The 20236-nt window shown below is 40.3% G+C and overlaps 1 protein-coding gene across 2 annotated transcripts; it reads right to left on the bottom strand.

Moving 5' to 3' along the window:
• Positions 1-228: 228 nt before the first annotated feature.
• Positions 229-19004, bottom strand: LOC115360640 (phosphoribosyl pyrophosphate synthase-associated protein 1). Of its 2 annotated transcripts, XM_030053685.1 has the most exons (11): positions 18484-19003; positions 18247-18350; positions 15063-15115; positions 14843-14909; positions 9758-9930; positions 9411-9526; positions 9147-9202; positions 8670-8815; positions 3770-3840; positions 3192-3338; positions 229-757 (listed from the first exon to the last, which is right to left on the bottom strand). In XM_030053685.1, the coding sequence occupies exons 2-11, from the start codon at positions 18327-18329 to the stop codon at positions 599-601; spliced, it is 1071 nt and encodes a 356-aa protein (XP_029909545.1). In that variant the 5' UTR covers positions 18330-18350; positions 18484-19003; the 3' UTR covers positions 229-598. The 2 variants fall into 2 exon arrangements, with proteins under 2 accessions (XP_029909545.1, XP_029909536.1); XM_030053676.1 differs by having other exon boundaries at positions 18247-19004.
• Between the last annotated feature and the right edge of the window lie 1232 nt (positions 19005-20236).

The raw sequence follows: 20236 nt of genomic DNA, 5'->3' as shown, positions 1-20236 counted from the left end.
CTAAAGTGACTGAAACTGGTACTGAAAGTTTTCTGTTCAGATGCAATGCTTTTCTTTTTCATTTCTTAGTTACACCATGTGCACTACCTTATTCCCCACATTTACATTTCAACAGTAAACTACAGCTGTAGTTCATATTGCTGATTTAAAATTAGAAAATGTGATGCTTTCATCCAAATACTCAAGTACATCCAAACTTTACTCATTGGTGGAAATAATGACAAAAACTTACTTATCCAAGAATAACTTTTATTAGCCAAATACCGGTGCATACTGGGAGGCTGCATACAATACATAATGTAACACTATTTTCCTCTTCACACGAGAGGAAGGAAACACTAATGCAGTGAAACACTTTGTGCTGTTTGTACAGTCCCCATATTTAACATACTGTTGGAATAAAGCAGACTGTGAACGTTGAGACAGAAATTTCTTTCATGTAACATACAGCAAGTACAAGCAATTTTTGTCAAGGAGGGGTAATTAGCAAAACAAACAAAAAAAATGTAGTATGTGGTTGGTTCTTGGTCCTTGATGTGTGTTTGTCATGTGTGCTTAGTGTGTACAGGAATGTAAATGTGTGTTTGCGTGGGTTGCCTCAGTCATCCACGGCGATGTTGCGGAACAGATAGGCCATGGACTCTCCATTGTGGATGCGTCGGATGGCTTCAGCCAGAATCATACTGACATCGACAGTCTTGATCTTTGGACACTGCAGCTTCTGTACCTCATGAGGAACAGTGTTGGTCACTACCACCTGGGGGCGCAATAGGAGAGGGTTAGTTCATTTCCTGTAACCTTTTTAGGGACTTGAAACCATGACACTGACAAAATCTATGCACACTGTTGTATTCAATGTAACACACACATCCTGACTGTTTTTTTGTATCACTGATACGAGAAGCAGCACATAAACATGTCTGACATAATACATAACAAAACAAAATACATCACACACAAAGTTCCCACAAAATCTCATGTAAAATTCCCTTTTCACGGTTTTCAATGGCTAAAATACTGAATTTCCATGACCGACATAAATGGCAACGTGAGGTTTTTTCCTTGCCCAAAATGGTTAACACGTCAAATTGAGAGGCCTTAGTAAAGGTTATTATTCTGTTTTATTTTGCCAGGGATGTTAACATAATGTGAACACTCACAACCCCATGATATTCTATGCTTTCTCATAAGAATTTATTAAATTTGTTGATTTTCCCTGTCTCTCGAAATTTCAGGACTTTCAGATTCAGATTCATTCTTTGTTATCCTCCAAAGAAGAAGTTTACTTTCACAGTCTGTACACAAGTATCATTCAAACCAGAATATAAAAAACAAGAACATCACAACAACATTGTTACAGTGTGCTCAGGCTATTTAAGGCAATGATAGCTGAGGGCACAAAATTCCTCCCAAAGCATGTTTTTGCACAGTGGATGTCTGAATCTGTGGCCAGAGGAGAGGAGGGTGAAGCTCGGGTTGAGGGGGTGGCAGGGCTCGTGTGCTATGGTCAGTGAGCTCGGTCAGGATCAGGAACTTGTTTCTATTGGTGAGGATAAGCATGGTAAAATAGCAGGTGATGCAAAATGGGAAGATGGGTTCAATAATACTTTGGTGCAGAAGGAGCAGGAGGTGGGGTCTGACTGAGAAAGTCCCAAGTTTGCAGACGGTTAATGGTTCAGAGCAAAAGCCAGTCCTTACGATAGAACACTTGCTGTTTGTCTCCAAGCCTATCATTTATTTGAGAAGTTTGGAACTGGGGTATTTTTTTAAAGTTTTGGCTGGGATGGTAGTTGCTGTGCAAAATCTGATGTAATCCGTGATTATCTCCACTCTCATATTCAATTGCTGTCAAAAATATCCCAGTCAGCACACCTGAGGGACCCTTGTATGTATCTGTGCACTTGGGTCCATCAGCCACTGGTTGATTGGCTATAACTGGTGAGTTATGGCAGTTTATGGTGCTCACATGTATTATGGAGAACAATGTTATGTTCTGTGGAGCCCAGTGGTGGCTGCAGACAAGCAATGTAAGTGCTGTGTATGTTCCCATAACACGAGTCCAAAACATTTTCTTTCCTTGTTAAAGTATCAATGTACTGATTAAAGGACAGGAGAACACTGCCCAGCCTGCAGCTGTTAAAATCCCCCATAATGAACAACGGAGAATCTGGGTATTTTCCTAGCACAGCATGGGCACTGTGGTATGCTATCTCAGCTGTGTTTTTTGTGTTTACGCCAGGCGGGATGTACACACAGCTGATGACCACAGTAGGAAATTCCCGTGGGAGGTCGTACACACAAAGCAATAGGGTCTGCATTTCTATGTCCGGTGTGCAGACTTTATCATCTTGATGTTGTTACACCATCGGTTATTGATGTAAATATCAGACCCCACCAACCCTCTTCTTACCCGAATCCCTCATACTGTTTTGATGATGTTAAGTTATCTAAGCTAACCTGGAGGATGTCAGCTCGGATTGTATCTGATGGTTTTAGGATGTGAGGGGTGGAACCCCAGAGAGAGATTTTCTAGAGAGAAGGTGGGTCTGTTTTCACCATGCACTCCCAGGTGAAACACAGCATATGACTTGTAGGATCATCAGTATAATCCACAACAATTTTCTGGTGTTGGCCATGTTATCCATGATAGCAAGTTGCGCACTTGCACAAAACATGAACAAACATAGACTGAAATGTTAGACAAAAACTTGACAGACGAGGACCAGGGACATGATGCAGACATGACAGACGAACCTTGCATACACTGTGCCATAATTTTTTGGTGTAAGAAATGCTTATCCTGACATTTTCAGGCCTTAAGACCTACAAGAATTGCTCTGAAAACCAATGCTGGGGATTATTTGGCTAATCTGAAATATAATGGAGCATGATGAGTTAAAATTTAGTGAATGATTTGCTGTTGCACTTTTTCCGTTCCCCGATGTGTTTAGGATATAGACACTTTTCGCAATTAACATTTAACTTAAACTGTACAGTCATGTTAAAGGCATTTGGCCCAGTTTCTTTACTGGTGAAATGTGTGATTCATGCACTAATTAATGTTGAGACTCCCCTCCAGGTTTTGATGTCAACACACATCAAAAGGCGTGTGAAGATGATAATGATCTTCAAAATTTGTTCTCTTTGACCTACTTCCCTCATGTTCAAAAGAAATGGTTTCATGATTGCACCTCATCGATCGCAGACTCCTCGATGAGTCTTGGCGCCTCGGCAGACAGCAGGCCATGTGTGGCCATGATGTAGATCTTGTAGGCTCCTCTCTCCTTCAGGATTTCTGCAGCTGCTACAAAGTCCTCCACGTCATCTATGATGTCGTCCTACAATGTTGGCCACAAGGGTAAGAGTTAAAAATTACACAAAGAAGTGGAATAAAATGCAGAAAATCAGGGTACAAGCTTCTCCCTGGACATGGAATTCCATACAAACCTTATTTTTGGATTGTTTGACTACATCTCAACATTTATTATATTTTTGTCTGTAAGTTATGATGTAAAGCATAATGAGTTTTGGTTATTTTTGTTATTCTCTGCTGTCAGACTTTATGCTAGATGCTAAGAATTCATAGTTAATAATAATGATTCGATTCAATCAATATGAAAAACCACACACCAGAGAATCATCAAAATGGTCCCTCACACAAAGTCTTATCGATACAGTTGTTTTTGGAAATCTCATCTGTGATTAGGCTAGCCTAGGCCCTCTTCAGCTATGTTAAGAAAAAGTAGGTCACAAAAGCTCAAGGTCTTACAACAATGATGGCGATTCTGCCTCCTACATCTCCTACAACAGTAATAGGTGGCTTCTCCTTCGCCATCATTACTGAAAGACAAAGATAAGAGGAAGTTATTTTCAGCACATAACTGAGATCTATCCAGTGTCTCAGATCAGGAGAGGATACTGGGATCAAAAAAAGCAACAAAAAAACAAGGGACGGAGATTTGGTAAGAAGGGATTTGGTTAAAAACCTGCAAACATCATGCAAGACAGCTCTACCTCACCAAACATCCAGCTACCACAGCACCAATGCAATCACTTTAGGCAAACTTAGAAAACTTTAGGAAAATGGAGTAATTAATTGGTGGGATTGATTTGTAAGATGAAGATCCTTATGAATCCAATCCAAGAGTTCCCATGGTCTTGCACTGTGATTGCTTTTGGTAAAGTAGTACATGGATTAATGAGTGTAGAACTGATGCTTTTGAGCCACCAAACCAGGTTCAAATCACTATTTGCAATCAATTCAAATACAACTTGTAATGAATAAATATAATGAAATAAATGTTTATTTAGTAACTGATCTTGCCAACCAATCAATTTAACTGCCACAATCTTAAGTCTTCCAAATTCAGGCAGGCATGTACAAAGTAGTTAAGTTTAGTTTAGTATGGTTTATTAAATTTATTTATATCAGGGACCTTGTACAAAATCCATTAACCTTAAATAAAGAGAAAAGATGCTTTGTGTCAAATTTAGCTATGGTTAATTTCCATGTGTAGGCCCTGTAGTTGAAGAGATTTCAAATAACAATCAACCCTGGTTTTCAAAACCACCACATTTGAATAATATGGACCACCACACTGAAGCCCCGACCATGCCAAAAAACTTCCTCCGAACAGCAATGCAGTTTCAGTGGTCAGTCCCCTAATGTGTCACAGACCATCCAACAAGGCTTCTGTACAATTAAAAACTCTACAAGAGTGTCAGTCAGGTGGTTACAGATTTCTGGGTAGGAAAGGAAGCTGGGAAACTGGAATCCAAATACAATGACTTTTTCAACAAACAAGAATCAAACTGTTGCTTAGCCAGCAGTTTGAGCACATAACAAAAGAGAAACTAATCAAGCAAAAGGATGCAAATGGCAAACATGAACAGAATACATCAGTGCGCAGCAAACTGGCTCATACTCATTTTGGTTCAACTCAAACAACAAACATGAAGGATATTGTTCTTTATGGAGCTTATAGCATGATTTCATTCATGTTCTGCAATTGATTTCTTGTAACATGTCATTTATGGCTAGCGGTAATTTGTGTTAGCTATTATAATGCAATGCAATGTAATAATCCATGTTTTCATTTCTATTGGGTGTTTCCGCTCAGTTCGAAGCATTCAGCAGTTTCAACACATTAAATGAACAGATACTGATATCTATGGTGAGGTGTGATATCTGTGATTGAGGGGAGACAATTAATAATTTTTCAGGTCACAATTTCTCAGTCCTGTAACAATTGACGTTTATCTCACAAGAACCAAAATCATTCAACAGGAAAGGATCTGAGACTGAGGGCTTCCAAAAATTACCATGGCCACACAAGGGAAACTATTTTCATCTCATGATCCAAATGTGCCTCAAGGTTGAATCATATCAGAGGAGCGCAGCTCCCTGTTCTAGAAACAATGTTAAGTATTTTATTTTCCCTTGCCAACAAGCAAGCTCAGGCACACACACACAGTGTAACATTTTGTGCCAGGGGCTGAGTTTGAGGTGCATCTACTGACTAGTCAGAGTGCCTCAGTGACCTCTTCGTGGCCAAAGCACCAAACAAGCTTAGCCTTCAGCAAACTGGGTAGTTCTGTATTGGTCCCCTTGTCACTTCACAAAAGTGTTTCACTTCTAGCTGACAAAAGAATTACTGTGTGTGTCAGGAAACGTGCACACTGAGAAGAAAACAGAGAGACTGAATGAATAACTTGATTAATTTGTTTGATGTAATCAGAAAAGATATGACCAAGCAGACCAGGGTGAAGCATACTTTAAGTTGTAAGTCACTCATCAGACTAGCAGCTTATTGGCCTGAACAACACAGTTCTGCTGTCCCGACATCGTTCAGTGATGGGATGGACAAAACTAGGACATAAACGTCCCATGGGCTTTACTAGCTTGCACCACCCATTTCAAACTCTTTGCAAAGCAAAAGCGCCCTGTTTGACTCAGAGGTAAACTCTCACAAAGAATTCATTAAGAAACATAACGTGTCGCTTGCACTTCACTTGATGAACAGATCTACCTTCTACTTCAAAAGCCGCAAAGAGGAGACACAGTGTTAGCTAAAGTAAATGCAGCTGGCATAAGCAAGATATCCATGAAATCCCTTAATAACCTCAGGAGTAAGCTGGAATCCGTGTATTAAGTATCTCCCGTCAACATAAAGTCAATCAGTATTCCAGCTAGCTTGGATTTAGCTCTTGAGTGAGGCCAACAATAAAAAGAGCTGACAGGTTTGCTGCATCAGGGTCAAGTGTGGGTGAACTCAGTGCAGTGAAACAAGTCGGAGCTACTGGCATCAGTGTTTTCCCCTAGAGTGACGTTTTTTTTTTTTTTGTTGTTGTTTTTTTTGGGTGGGGCTTTGGGGGGATGGGGTTCTGACAATCTTTGGTTTTAGACAGATTACATTAATAAATTACTCTTGTTAGGAAGCTTTTATTGAACTTACAGTAACACAAGTTGCCATCAACTTCACCTGTCTCTCGCGTGCGTGCATGTGTGTGTGTGTGTGTGTGTGTGTGTGTGTGTGTGTGTGTGTGTTATCGTTTAATATCATACCACCATTTTCATTCAAATTTAGTTTAAAGTAATTCCTCAGTGTCCAGCTGTAAACTATATTGGAAGCCCTCAGTAGCTCATTCTGTTATTCCATGCAGGGAGGCATAAACAATCAGACAGAGAGAAGCGAAAATGGATTCAAGCGTTATGGTCATACTTGGGAGCTCTATCCCAGGGAATGGGACATGATGTCTGCTGCCTGTGTTGCCAAAAGATAGGATGGTACAGAACATTAATGGAACAGTCACACATATAAAAAACACAAAAAAAACAAGCATTCATTAACACACAATCACAAAGTTGTGAATAGAGACAAAACATTACAGTACACAGAAAAAAAACACCTTCCTCTCAGAGGGCTCTTTCCCAAGGCTGTTCAAAAGGGAGGAAACTCATATTGAGAAATGAGAATTGACATTTCATGACAAAAGATGACAGACATGTGTTTGCAAAGCAAAAAATTGAAGTGGAATGAGTGTGATTCGGTTCCTATTTCAGAGAATGAAGAGGAGATCAACAGAAAAAATTGCCAAGCCAATGAGGGAAGGCGAAGGAGCTGGATGAGAAATTCATCTGAAAGGAGAGCAGATGAGATGCGACAAGAAGAGAAATAAAGCCCACTGAGGGAGAAAAAGAGGCAGTGTCAGTCACTGCCTGCAGTATTTCACAGCTGGCCACAACAATGTCTGGGTAGTGGGATGGGCTGTGCTGACCTAACACATGATGAGAAAACTGTGTGTGTGTGTGTGTGTGTGTGTGTGTGTGTGTGTGTGTGTGTGTGTGTGTGTGTGTAAAAAATCTTGCAGGGTCAGCATTATGGCTACCCAAGCCTTTTCTCTTGTCTCAAGCTGGCCTTTTATGCTGCTTCTGTAAGCAACTGACTGAAAAGCTCAGTGTCAGGGAGGTATTATAATACTTAATGGTCTTTAAGAGAGGGACTGGGATCGTCCAAGTGAAAGATATCATCACGAATAAAATAAAGATCTCACAATGTCTGCCAGTTCCACGCCATTCTCCAACCATTCGCGGAACTAAAGCTTGCTTCATGCTTTCTGTGTGGCTAAAAATGTGTGGAGACGCAGACACGCCACATGTATATGTTGGCATTAATAATTTTTGTGCCTCTCATGACAACCACCCAGCTGAAAACTCCCAGAGTTTTGAGACACCACAGGAAAATAAATTTAGCTCTGTACATCCCTCAACAGCAACAACAAAAAAGTTCAGTTCCTCTTTGCTATTCAGGATGTTTCAGATTTCAGGTGGCATGAAAGTGCACACAACTGCAATGATTTCAGGTCACAATTACATTGTTGTGATGTCTCACACTCCATGTTCATTTCTGTGTGAAGTGTAATCCAGGATTAAGTGCTAAGAAAGCCAGACATTATGCAGGTTATTTCAAGTGCACAATCCTGACACAGTTTGACTGCTTCCTGTCTGTGGTGCAAAAAATCTCTTTTTCATTATAAACAATTGCAAAATCCTGCTATCACTCTATGACTGTTGTGGTGTCTCAATCAAGGAACAGAAGTGTTGTATCTTTATTGAATGAACATAATCTGTTCATGTGCACTCTGATGTGTATTGTGTGTTTGTATTGAGGATGGACCTTGCATTTAGCCCCTACTCTAAGCAGACATGTGATTAAAATTGTTGAAATCTCAAATCACTAAATTTATTTGCAGATAATACTTCTGCTGCACGTCAGGTCCACTGCCGTGTCTTTCTCACACAACTTTATGTCACCATATGCCTAAACTAACCCTGACATTAAACTGAATCACAGGAAACTTTTATATGGGATTATCCTCACTTTTCTGTTATCATAAGAGGAAAGGCATGAGGAAAGCAACACCCAAAGGCACATTCTTGGTCTCTCAGAAGAAGACTGAATGTAAGAAGGGCGTTTGACAAAGAAACGGGCTTGGTGCCAAATGTACAATCTGAAAAATTCTGAAAAGTATAATCTGTCCTAAAAATGTTTGGCCATATGTGATACTAGTGCTATGTCATATGTGATTGAGAGTGTGAAAAAAGGAAAAAGTAAATAAGAAACTGAATGGAGAGAGAGAGAAATTGGTTAATTATGTGTCTTCCTTACATGGCAGCTCCAGGCCGGTGTGACCTGTGGTGGTCCGGGACGAAGGGGGCGAGTGTCGGCCATCAGCCATGTCCGACTCTGAACACTGGGCCTCTCCATGGATCACAGCCAGCCCTAGCCGCAGCCTCTCAGCATAGGACTGAGCTCTGAGACACACACACACACACACACACACACACACACACACACACACGTCAAAGAATCAGATAAACAGTTAAGATACAAGGGTAAAAGAAATCAGAAAGTAGTAGAAGTAGTAGAAAGTGCACAGTTATTTGAACACACACACACACACACACACACACACACACACACACACACACACACCCACACACACAAATGACACCAAGTGCTAGTATGCAAACACACAATAAGAATCATAGTAACTGTGACAGTGACATATGAGATACAGTTTTGTATAACAGGAAGCATGACAAGCAAACCTGCAAGTCCTGCATGTGTACGACTTGTTCTTACCTTTTGGCAGCTGATGGGGACTTTGCAACGATTATAGCATTCCTGTAGTCTGGGATCTAGAGGAAGGAGAGAGAAATGACGCTTACTGCAATATAGAGTTGATCCTCAATCTTTCAACCCTACTTCACAAATACAAAGGCTTTATTGTGTAATTTGAAGACATTTTTGAAAGTTATTTTCAGATGTACAACATAATCTTACTCCTGGCATCTGTTTGTACACACAACACTACTGTGCCCTTTTGTCAATGTAACGCAGCTGTACCTCCTCTTGGATGTACTGAATGAGGAAGGGCGAGGCCCTCAGGTTGTCGACGGGGAAGCTGAAGAAGCCCTGGATCTCCTTCTGGTGGAGATCCATGGTGATGATGTGAGTTAGGCCTGCAATAAGCAAACGTTTTGGTACAGCTTCCAAGAAAAGCTCTTCAGTGATTAAAGTGCAAACTACAATATATTACGTTTTAAGTTCATCAATAATGAGGTCATGAATAACTGTGGATAAATAAAAAAGCCAAACTAAATGTGGTTGATTCTGTGTGTAATACAACGTCACATTTGTATTAATGATAATGAAGTTTACAGTATCAATGGATTATTCCAGACAGACCGTACCAGCTTTAGCGAGCATGGATGCTAGCAGCTTGCAGACAATGGATCCCCTCTTCCTCATCTTGCACTGCTTGCTGTAAGGGAAGTAGGGGATGACGCCGATGATGTTCTTAGCACAGGAAGTCTTCAGGGCATAAGCCATGATCAGCAGCTCCATGATGGCCGTGTTAACATCTCTGAGCAACAAGAGAGATCCAATCAAAAACACTATTACCACCTTTACATCAACCAAACTTTTATATCGAAAAATGAACACAAATTAACACAATGTTTAACTTTGGAACCTTAACCCCACGTGATGTCACATATAACGCAGCGCGTGCTGTCACCACCAAGCTGCTGAATAATGATAACAGACAAAATAAATGACAAGAGAAAAGCTGTATGGCAAGTTTTCGCTCAAGAAGTTTCCAGATGGATCATGAGACAGAAAGTCATGAACAGTTTAAAATATCATGTGACAAACAGGTTTCTTTGTGCTTTCAGTGGTGGTGCTCATCTATGCCACTAAACCACACTTCTGGGTTTGCAAGGCACAAATCTGTCAACACAGCAGAAATGAGCAATGCATTTGCCAAATGGATTTCCATGGACTGTCGGCCCATCAGCGCTGCTGAAGACAACAGGCTGAAAAACAGAGAGACTGCACAGGGGAATTCATCCTATAAAGCCCGTTGAAGAGCAAGTAGTACAGCAACTAGTGCATTGTAAAATACACTATTCAACGGTGAAAGGATAAGCAAGAAATTTTGTATATTTTAAATGTATGATTAATCATGACTATTATGATCATGACATATACACAGACAGTTTTTTTTGTGCAGACATGCTTGAAGACTGCACATGACAGGATTTTGCAGAAGTGGCCTTTGCAACAATTTTTGAGCAAAATTATGTGTGTTTGGGAAATACTGAGCATATGACTGGATACTAGAGACTTGGATTACACAGCATGATGAGCGTGAGTGCTCTAATGATGAATCAGTAGTTTGTTCAAATCAGCATTGTCATCATCTTACTCACATTGAGCAATGTGTTATTACTAATTTTATGATTACAGGGCAGTACAATAAGACGTCAGGCATTCCACTGAGTTAACAGTATATAAAGAAGACCAACTTGTTTATATTCCCATTGTCTTCCAGCTTCTGTTATTATTGAGCAGCATCACACCCTCACCAGCCTTTAGTCCTGCCAAGAGGCAAATATAACCTCAAATGTACCCAGCTGTTTGTTTAAATCATAAATTGACCAAGATGCAATTAAAGTATGACTTCATAGCTAAGCACTGAGACAGAGGAAAATGCTGTTTAGAAAAAAGCCTGCTCACAAGACCTCCTCACTAGTACCCAAGCGTCACACCTAACAACAGACACTGGCATCAAAAATTTCAGCAATCAAAATTTCTGCTGGCTGCCATACAAACACTGTACTGTGGTTAGATGTTGATTAAGCAACATGATGATTATTACATTGATGACTGGTGCATTATAAGGCAAAGAGTTGGTGGCTGATGTAACGGGATAGTGTTTGCTTCCTTTTTAGCCTTGACAGTTTGATGACACCGAAGGCCAACACAGAGGTCAGCGGCCTGCATGGTTATTCATACTCTCTGTCTCTCTCTTAAAGGCAGATACACACCAAACTGATGTTTGGCCATTGGTGAGCACCTATTGCCCTTGTTTTTGCGCTGTGTCACGCATCGATGGCACTAGTCGCACCCCTGTCAGCGGGTTTTCGACCAATTGAGCATGCTGAATCATCAGCAGAGCTGGTCGATGAGAAAGATCACTGACTGGCTATTCAGTTTAGCAAATAAGTGCACGAGAAGACAAACGGAAGGACCAAAACAAGCAAAATACGAAGTCAAGAGGGCACGTGAAACTGATCAGGAAAGAACTGAGAATTTATTTATTTATTTTAAATCAGATGGTTCATATATCTCTAGCTCTCAACACAGGTTCAGGAAAACCCCTTGAGTCTGACACTGTAGGTTCCATAATTTCATCCATTTAGTGCAGTTTCCCTTTATTTTTGGCCTCCGCCTCTGCCAGTACCATTTGCAACTTCTTATCAGACACATTCTCAATTAGGCACAACTATATTACAAAACTGTGGTGAGCGAGAGAATTTTGAAAATTGTAAGCAAAGCTGCTTTGTTTACGGTTTGTGTATGTGCATTCGTGAGTCTTCTGGTTTCCCTTTTTCAATAACAAATACAGACTGAAGAAAAAAATGAAAAAAAAGAGCGCTTCATGGACTCATTGTTTAGTTCAAGGTGCTCTTTGGAGAGGGATATATGTAGTGCAAAAAACAGAAAAATTCCAAGGCACTCTCTTATAAACAGTAAAATGCCTTTATTTGACTGGAATTGTCAAAGTGACATACTAATAACCACTCCGACGTGTTTTGGTGTCAAGCCTTCATCAGGGAGTTAAAGTTTAAGTTTAAGGTTTGCCAGTCAAATAAAGGCATTTTACTGTCTATAAAAGAGTGCCTTGGAATTTTTCTCTGTTTTTTGCAACAAATACAGACTACTGCCACCTGCTGAAGAGTTCTTTCCTCTCACACAGGCACAGAAAGTATGAGCTAGCTGGCTATTGGTTGTAGTCTTTGCAGTGTGTTCAAGTGCAACATTTTGGCCCCAACGCAGGCAACATGAAAGGATGTGCCTGTCGGCCTTTGTCGTGCTAGTTCTTTGTCGGTTTGGTGTGTCTTCGGTCTATACAAGAAAAGACAAAAAAACAAAAACAAGAAAACCCTAAATTGCCTGCAGGTCCAGCGCACATTAAGGTTTTCCAGCTACACCTGTCTTGACTTGTTTCAGTCAAGGTTTTACCTCTGGCTTTTTGGAGGGCTGTGTGTCTCTGTGCATGTGAGTGGGAAAGAAAGACAGAGAGTGTTTGCATGTGTACACATGTGTGTGTCTCAGCGGCTTCCCTTTGATCAATAAGGTAAGTTCTGCACCAAATGTGTACTGTGCCAAAACTATTAAAAATGATTAAGTCTTATTATGGCAGGGAAATACTGTTGAAGTCAATAACGCAATAATGAAAAATACAGTCTATTGGTGTACATACTGTGATTTGGATTACCGGAGCTAATATAGAACTTTGTAAATTTTTTTCTGAGGAGTTTCGTCATGTGATTAGGATTGAGCAGTGCTTTAAAGGCTTGTGGGGTAAATAATGTTAAATAACTGAATTTGCATTTTGAAATATGCAAATTAGTAAATATGAATGAGAAATTCATCTAGGAAAAAACGAAGTAGGCTACATCAATTTAGGGGAAAAAAAATCTCTGAACCTAAACATATGTGCCAATCAAGTATCCGTAGCAACTTTTTTCCACAGTTTCACAGAAACATTTTTGGGAGTGATGAGAGTGAATAAAGGGTAAGTTAGCTTTGACTTCTAAGGTAACAAAGAATATTATGTAAATACTTATGAAACCGGTCACAGACAGATACAATAATATCTGTTAACAAGATGTCACAAACAGGACTGGTGCGGTCCTTAAGATAAGATGAAAATATTGACTACTGCAGTGAACACTGATTGTTGAGTCAACAAAATCAAAACGATGCAGCGGGAAAAGGAATTTGAACATCAGCACACAACTAGAATATTAAAAGAATCAATATAAATGGTAGAAAACTGTGAAATTCAGTTTAATAAACTGAAACCACAGAATGTGTAATTGCATCAGTAAAAAGGCTTATCTCTGCATCATTAATGCACAGTGGTCTTACTTCTGATATGATAATATCATTATAATATTATAATATGATAATACTGTGCCATCATCCTGAAGCCATGAAAAGGTTTTCTATTCACGAAGTCGCCTCATGTTCCTCAGGGCTGCAGTGATGGGAATAGTACAGTCAATTTTACGGTCAGAATTTCCCTTCAGGATGAATGAAGCTCTATCTATCTATCCAGAGTGGGCGAGTGGCCTGGAAACTATAAACCTTTATGATATTGCTGATCTAATAAATATTGTAGCTCTGATATGATAAATTACAGTGGAAAACAAAGTGGTTCTGCGGGAGTCTAAACACTACTGCCCTGTGAACAGACCTACTTACTATCTGTTAATTAAGTAGCATATCCCTAATCAGCTCTTTTTTTATTGCTTTAATTTAAGTTCAATGGTTTTGTTTATATTGGCCTTTATGAATGCAATGCTTTCGTTTATACCAGGTTGTATTTATATTGAGATGAAATTTGTGCCACGATGGTTATTAAAAAGGTTTTGTAGGAGTGGTGACAAAATTTTTCTAGAGAACTGAAGAGAATGTGTGCCTTTTAGTGTTCATGAGAGCTCTGTTGCTCAAACTGTCCACAAAGAGTTGAACTGAGGACAACTGGACTTGTTTGTAGATTCTCAAATACGTTTCACTTCTCATTCAAGAAGCATCTTCAGCTCTGACAGACTGGTATTTAACCTGTGTGGGGAAACTCCTCTAGAATCTACAAAAACATTCGTCTGTCCTTAATTCAATGTTATGTGGATAACCACGAGCTGGAGGGCTGAGAACCTCCACAGACAACAATATAACTGCTGCACAACACCACGTGCATTTGTTGTCATCTGTGAGAGGAAACATGAGGGAGAGTGAAGAATATCTGGCCAACCACCAACAGGACATAACCCAACATAATCAACACAACAAAGAACTTATTAAAAAAAAGAAAAGAAAAAGAGGAGCAAATTACAGGAAAGATGCCAGACTAATCTCTTGACATACGGAGAAAGAAATTTGCTATGCAACGTAGCAGAATTCTATTTTTATAAGCAGCATGTTTTTTTTTTTGCTTTGCAATTATTTGAAAATCTCATCTTTTTTTCTGTTTTGACAAAGTTTGTGTGACTGCTTCAAATGAAAGACTAACTGTAAAAGAGCACTTTCAATGTGCCAAATATTCCATTTCTTTTATTCATAAGCCATGGCCAGAAAAATGACTGTACTGTGATATAAAGCACTGCTGCCAAAGTTATGCAAATATAGATGAAATACACAAAATCTCATCTATACACAATCCACCACAGTGAGTTGTAAATGAGGTGTCTCTCCCCGTGTCTCACCTGGGAATGGTCTGGATGATAAAGATGTCTTGCCCACGGACGGACTCTTTGACATCCACTCGAGTCTCTGACAACAAGACAAAACACATGCAGTCAGTTAGGGTCCAAGTGCAAAGTCAAGCGAGACGGCACGAAACCAGACCTCAGCAGATAAATTCTGTACTTGAAATAGATATTCAATGTGAAACGGGGTGACTTGAAGGATATTTCTCAACCTTACCTCTGTTTGCCTCCTGATAAACCACTGACTTGCCCAACTCAACACCTAAGCGTCTGGGAAAAAAAAAAAAAAAAAAAAACAGAGCAGAGGTGATAGTGTCAAAACACACACACACACACAAACACACACCAATTTCAACTAGTAAAAGATTAATTGATGTAACCTATATGTGGGTTGGTTTCACAGGCGCTATCTGAGAAAGATGAAGGTTGTCAACACAGTTATGTCAACCCTGAGTGTTAGCTGAGTGAGTCATTTACTGCATGGTTACTGCTTATCTGCTATTGTAAGCATCTGTTGAATGGGTTTCCCTCTGCTATGCCTTTCCCAAGATTCACTGGATGCTGTCAACAGGAAACAAGCCCATCATCTATAAAACAGAGTGACTGTAAAGTACTCTGTCATATGCCAGTTTGTTATCAACTCACTTGAACAAATGTTGTAAGACAGACAGGCAGATAAGTACCATGGGGAAACTGAGATGTTGCAGCCAAGTAAAGTACAATAAAAATATGTATAAACATCACTAAATGTATTACAGCAAATAAACAGACATGTGGTAGTTGAGAAGCAATTAGACAAAGGTTGCAATACCTACAATGAAGGCAATATGAATTGCAAAATGCAAATACCAATGAGAGAACAAACTTGCACAAGTGAAAGCAGAAGACACTGTCATGACTGAATGACTGTCATAAATAAGTGGTAACAGAAAGAGGCACGAAACTGCTGCAACAGGCTGTCATTAGCACTGTGCAATTTTCAACCCTGAGGCGAGCCTTGAGACACAAATTTAAGTGTTTGTTTAGCTTCAGTACTTTAGCTCATAACTTTGATGGGCGGAATCAGGTTTGCAGCATCAAAGACAACTTCACAAAACCCTCTTATACGGCAATACTGTGCAAAAAAAACAGTAAGTTGAGACACAGCATAATATTTAAGTGTTCATAAGAGCTATATTGCATGTGTAAAGTCACAGGCGCAACAAGCCCAGACGTTATGAAAACAACCATACCAAGATTCCCACATAATTATGCAGTCTAATTTCAAACTAAGAAGTCACACTAGGATATCAATTCAAAACAAAGCATGCAACAAAAGACTCTAGGACACATATGACTGAGGGCTTGGCATTGTTGATGAGGGAGGCTCCTCTTGTTCTTGTTAGTATGGATTACTCTTGGCAAGATAGGGCACCCTGGCCTCTGTGGCCTCACCCTGTTTACACGCCTGAACCTGGATCCAATGTATGGTAGTTTCATTAACTTTGATGACTCCGCCTAAGTGCACAAATAAAAACACTGATCAGAACAGACTGTGTTGCATGTGCTGGGCCTGCTTTCAAAACATCTGCCTCCGCCTATGAACCATCTATTTGATTGGCTGGGGAAAGATCCAAGAATGTTGCAGAGGCGACCCAGTTGGCAGAGTCATGTACCGTTTTAAATCTGTCACATTAGTAAAACTTTACAAGGCAGTGAAGGAAGAAAAATGAGTTTAGTTCACACAGCCCAGTAACAACATGTGCATGTCAGGGTAAATATTCTAATTACGTCCCGTTGATCAGCATCGTGTGTGCCAGCCCAACCGTTTCACATCGACCTTTCGTTCACCAGACTTCACCTTTGCACCATAACAAAACTCTATTCAGGTTTGTAATGGCAATGCTATCCCCCTAATAGTGTTCTGCAGTGTTGCCAAACAGTATGAAGGGGGTAAGCTCTTTTTCTTTGTGTGGGTAAGGCGATACAACTGCTGCTTGGCTGACTGACAAGTCTGCAGAGCCGGAGGAAAATGGCTGCCTTTTTCCCCCCTGTCAGTCAACTCTAAACTAGACCAACAAACAGAGATAATGCTAGTGGTGCCAGTGATCTGGGAGTTGGCTCGACTTTAAATGGGTCACTCCTGTGTCATTTTAATGTGCACCAAAAACCATTTCACTGCCCCGCAGAATGATGGCTAAGTGAATGTTGTCTGACTGCTGAAATAACATCCAATATACAGTATTAGGCCAGTGCATATTCCTTTGATGCATGTAAAGAAGCCATATATGAAGTAGGCTCCTTTTATCAAAATGATTCTCAGTGACAAGTCCTTTGAAGCTCCTCAGATGATGTCCTGACAAAAACCCTGATAAGTCCTGATCTAATATAACAAATCTCTCATCTTCACTTGAGAAGCGTGTTGTCAATTTGCACAGTGATGTCACTATTGATGATGGGCTATGATGACGGCAGACAAAGTCAAACATATGCTGGGCATATTTATTAAGTCTGACCACTTCAATGTCAAGTAATTACAAGCAATCCACGTTTCCACCACAATTTCATTCTCATCAGGCTGGAAAAGTCTCTGAAACAGCATTTAGACGATCATGTGACTCTAAATCTCTCAACTGAGACCAAACTAATTGAATTATTTTCGTGTTAGCAGCTTCTAAGGCAGGGTGCCTCACCCCACCCATGCAAAGACTGGGGAAACTGTGGGATAGCTTAGGCACTCAAACGAATAACTGATTTACAAAAGAAATGGACAGCAAATAAGAAACAGTGTGCAAAAAAATAAAAATTCTTAACAGTCTTTAAAACGTTTTCTGATGAAGAGAGGACCCTCCTCCATCATATCTGAGGTAGGCAACACTGACCTGTGAAGATATTAATAATAATAAAGGCCACTTCTCTCTAAACGTACCTGAAAAATCCTACATTTTGAGGTCCAAGTACACAGGAATACAAAATTGATTGGAAAAAACCATGCTACCCCTTTGAGGGAGTAAGACCCACAATGCATTAGGCCCTTATTAGTAATTGCCCAATGAAGAAAGCTGATAGTAACAGCATTAAAAGTTGCATTACCTCACAATTGATATTTTCCTATCTATTAAGCACAACTGTGATTGTCAACCACACACTAATCTGATGCCATCATGCCATCAGCAGTGCTGTCTGTATTTCTGAGAAGCCCTCAGTGTGTGAGTGTGTGTAGTCCAATAGTACATAATTCAAAACACACACACACACACACACACACACACACACACGCCCTGTCACCTCACTCTTCTATGCTACGATCCCAAGTTTACGGTCATGGACATGGCAGATCCTCATCAAAACTGCATTTAGACGGAAACAAACAAAACAACGCAATCAAAAATGTATTCATAGATTATTTAAAGGCCACTTACTCTGTGATCTTCTTGGCCAGCTCGGTCGAGGCGGTGGTGGAGTTGGCAGAAAAAACACGGTACCCACTTTTTGAAACATTCATTTTCGTGTAACCATAGGACAGCTTTGGAGGTTGAGAGTGAGAGACAAGAGACTTGTGAGCCCCAAAACGCCTAATGGGCATGTTGCTTTGGAATCAGTGTGTTATGTTATGCTTTTTTTCCCCACCAAAACTGTCAAAATGCGACCGTTATTACCTGGACAATGGCATCCACACCAAAATTTATGACTGACTGGTTTACACTACTACCATGCAGACGCGTCTGCAGGCAGTAAACATCAACTGAAGTCGATTAAATTAATAAAAACACAACACTGAGGTCACTAGGGCTTCGTAAAAAAACACGATAAAATGAAGTAAAAGAACAAACCGCACAAGTCCCGTAAATATCCAGAAGCTACATTCGTTTAGGTTGGGGAGAGGAAACAACCACCTTTAACATCGGTGACCACAAACAGAGTCTGGCACGCAACTGGGAGCAGTTAGAAAACCGAGCTCCCTTGTTTCCACACGGGCCAATCAGGCTTTTTAGTCACCAACACGCACACGAAATGTTTTTTAACCCCGAAAACAACTGAGAAAGACACAGTGACAGTCGGCGCGCCGCTACAATGTAGCAAATCCAAACTCCGCAACTAGAATTCAAATGTGTCGACTGTAACTTTGTTGCAATGCGGTCGCATCCAGCAGCAGAGGGGGGGAGAGGAAAAAAAACATGCCACGAGCACACGTTCATTGGATAGTTGAAAAGATGGAGTGGCGTTTGAAGGATCCAATCAGAGGCTGAGTCGGAGGAGAAGAGGGCGGCGCGAACTTAGTCTCGACCAATCAGTGCGTAGTAGTCCGTCTGACATCAAATTAAAGCGCAGCGGCGCTGCATGTGGTCTCGTCACAGACAGTTAAGAAGAAGACGGCTCACTGTAAAGGTATTTCCTGTACCTGTGTCACATGGATGCCCCGCCCCTTTAGGGGACTGGCGACAGTAGCATATTTACCCATCCACACCACATTCACATCACCAAAAGTCTGTGACATCACTTAAAAACGAGGTGTGTTTGTGTGTATGTGTGTGTGTGTGTGTGGCCTGGGGGGGATTAACTCGCTTATGAGACCGGAAGTGTGTACCATTTCATACCACTGGTGCAGCTTGTATAGACGCATCTTTTGCATACAGTATCTTTGGTTTCATCATGGGAGGGATGACATTGACATACTGGACGTACAAGCCCCGCCCCCGCCGCCCCTGAATGGCTAGTAACCGTTGCCCTTGATTCAGATTAGGGTTTAGGGTTGGATGAGGATTAGGATTAGCCAATCAGAGGCGGAGTAGGGGCGGGTGTTCCTGCCACTTGCACGCCCACTATGTCAATTTAATATCCCATTTCCTCTTGGTGGTGCTGGGTTTAATCTGTTTCATATGCACAGAAACAGTGTCTGACTTTTTTATTTGTTTGTTTGCTTGTTTTTTTCCACGCAGACCAAGCCCTTTAATGTTATTACTGGCCTGTTTATTCTGTTTATTATTATTACAACACGACGCCACAAATGTATAACATCAAGATATGTGAGTTAAAGCTTGAATAAAAGAAAAGAGGTAGGCCTACATGAGGATTATGTTGAATATTTAATAACAGAAAGAGATAAGAAAGATGAGGTGAGAAAACTACATTCAAATTCTTCTCAAGTAATCTTGCCTAAGAACTGCAACTCATCTAACAATCACTTTTTTGTCTAATATTAAACATATAATTAACAACATATAATGAAACATGTATACTGCAGAAACCAATACTAAATATAGCCTAAACAATAACCAGTATTTCATCTGGCTCCCCATCATCCTGGACTGATGTGTGTTGTCTACTGATGACAAATCAGTATCGCATCAATAAATCATAAGCAACTTGCTTTTATATCAAGAAATCCATACAGCAGCAACATCCATGATT

Source organism: Myripristis murdjan, chromosome 1 (assembly GCF_902150065.1).
Source record: "Myripristis murdjan chromosome 1, fMyrMur1.1, whole genome shotgun sequence".
NCBI classification, from domain to species: Eukaryota; Metazoa; Chordata; class Actinopteri; order Holocentriformes; family Holocentridae; genus Myripristis; species Myripristis murdjan.
Note: the sequence above shows the minus strand (reverse complement) of the source record. Positions and strands in the feature narration are given on the sequence as shown.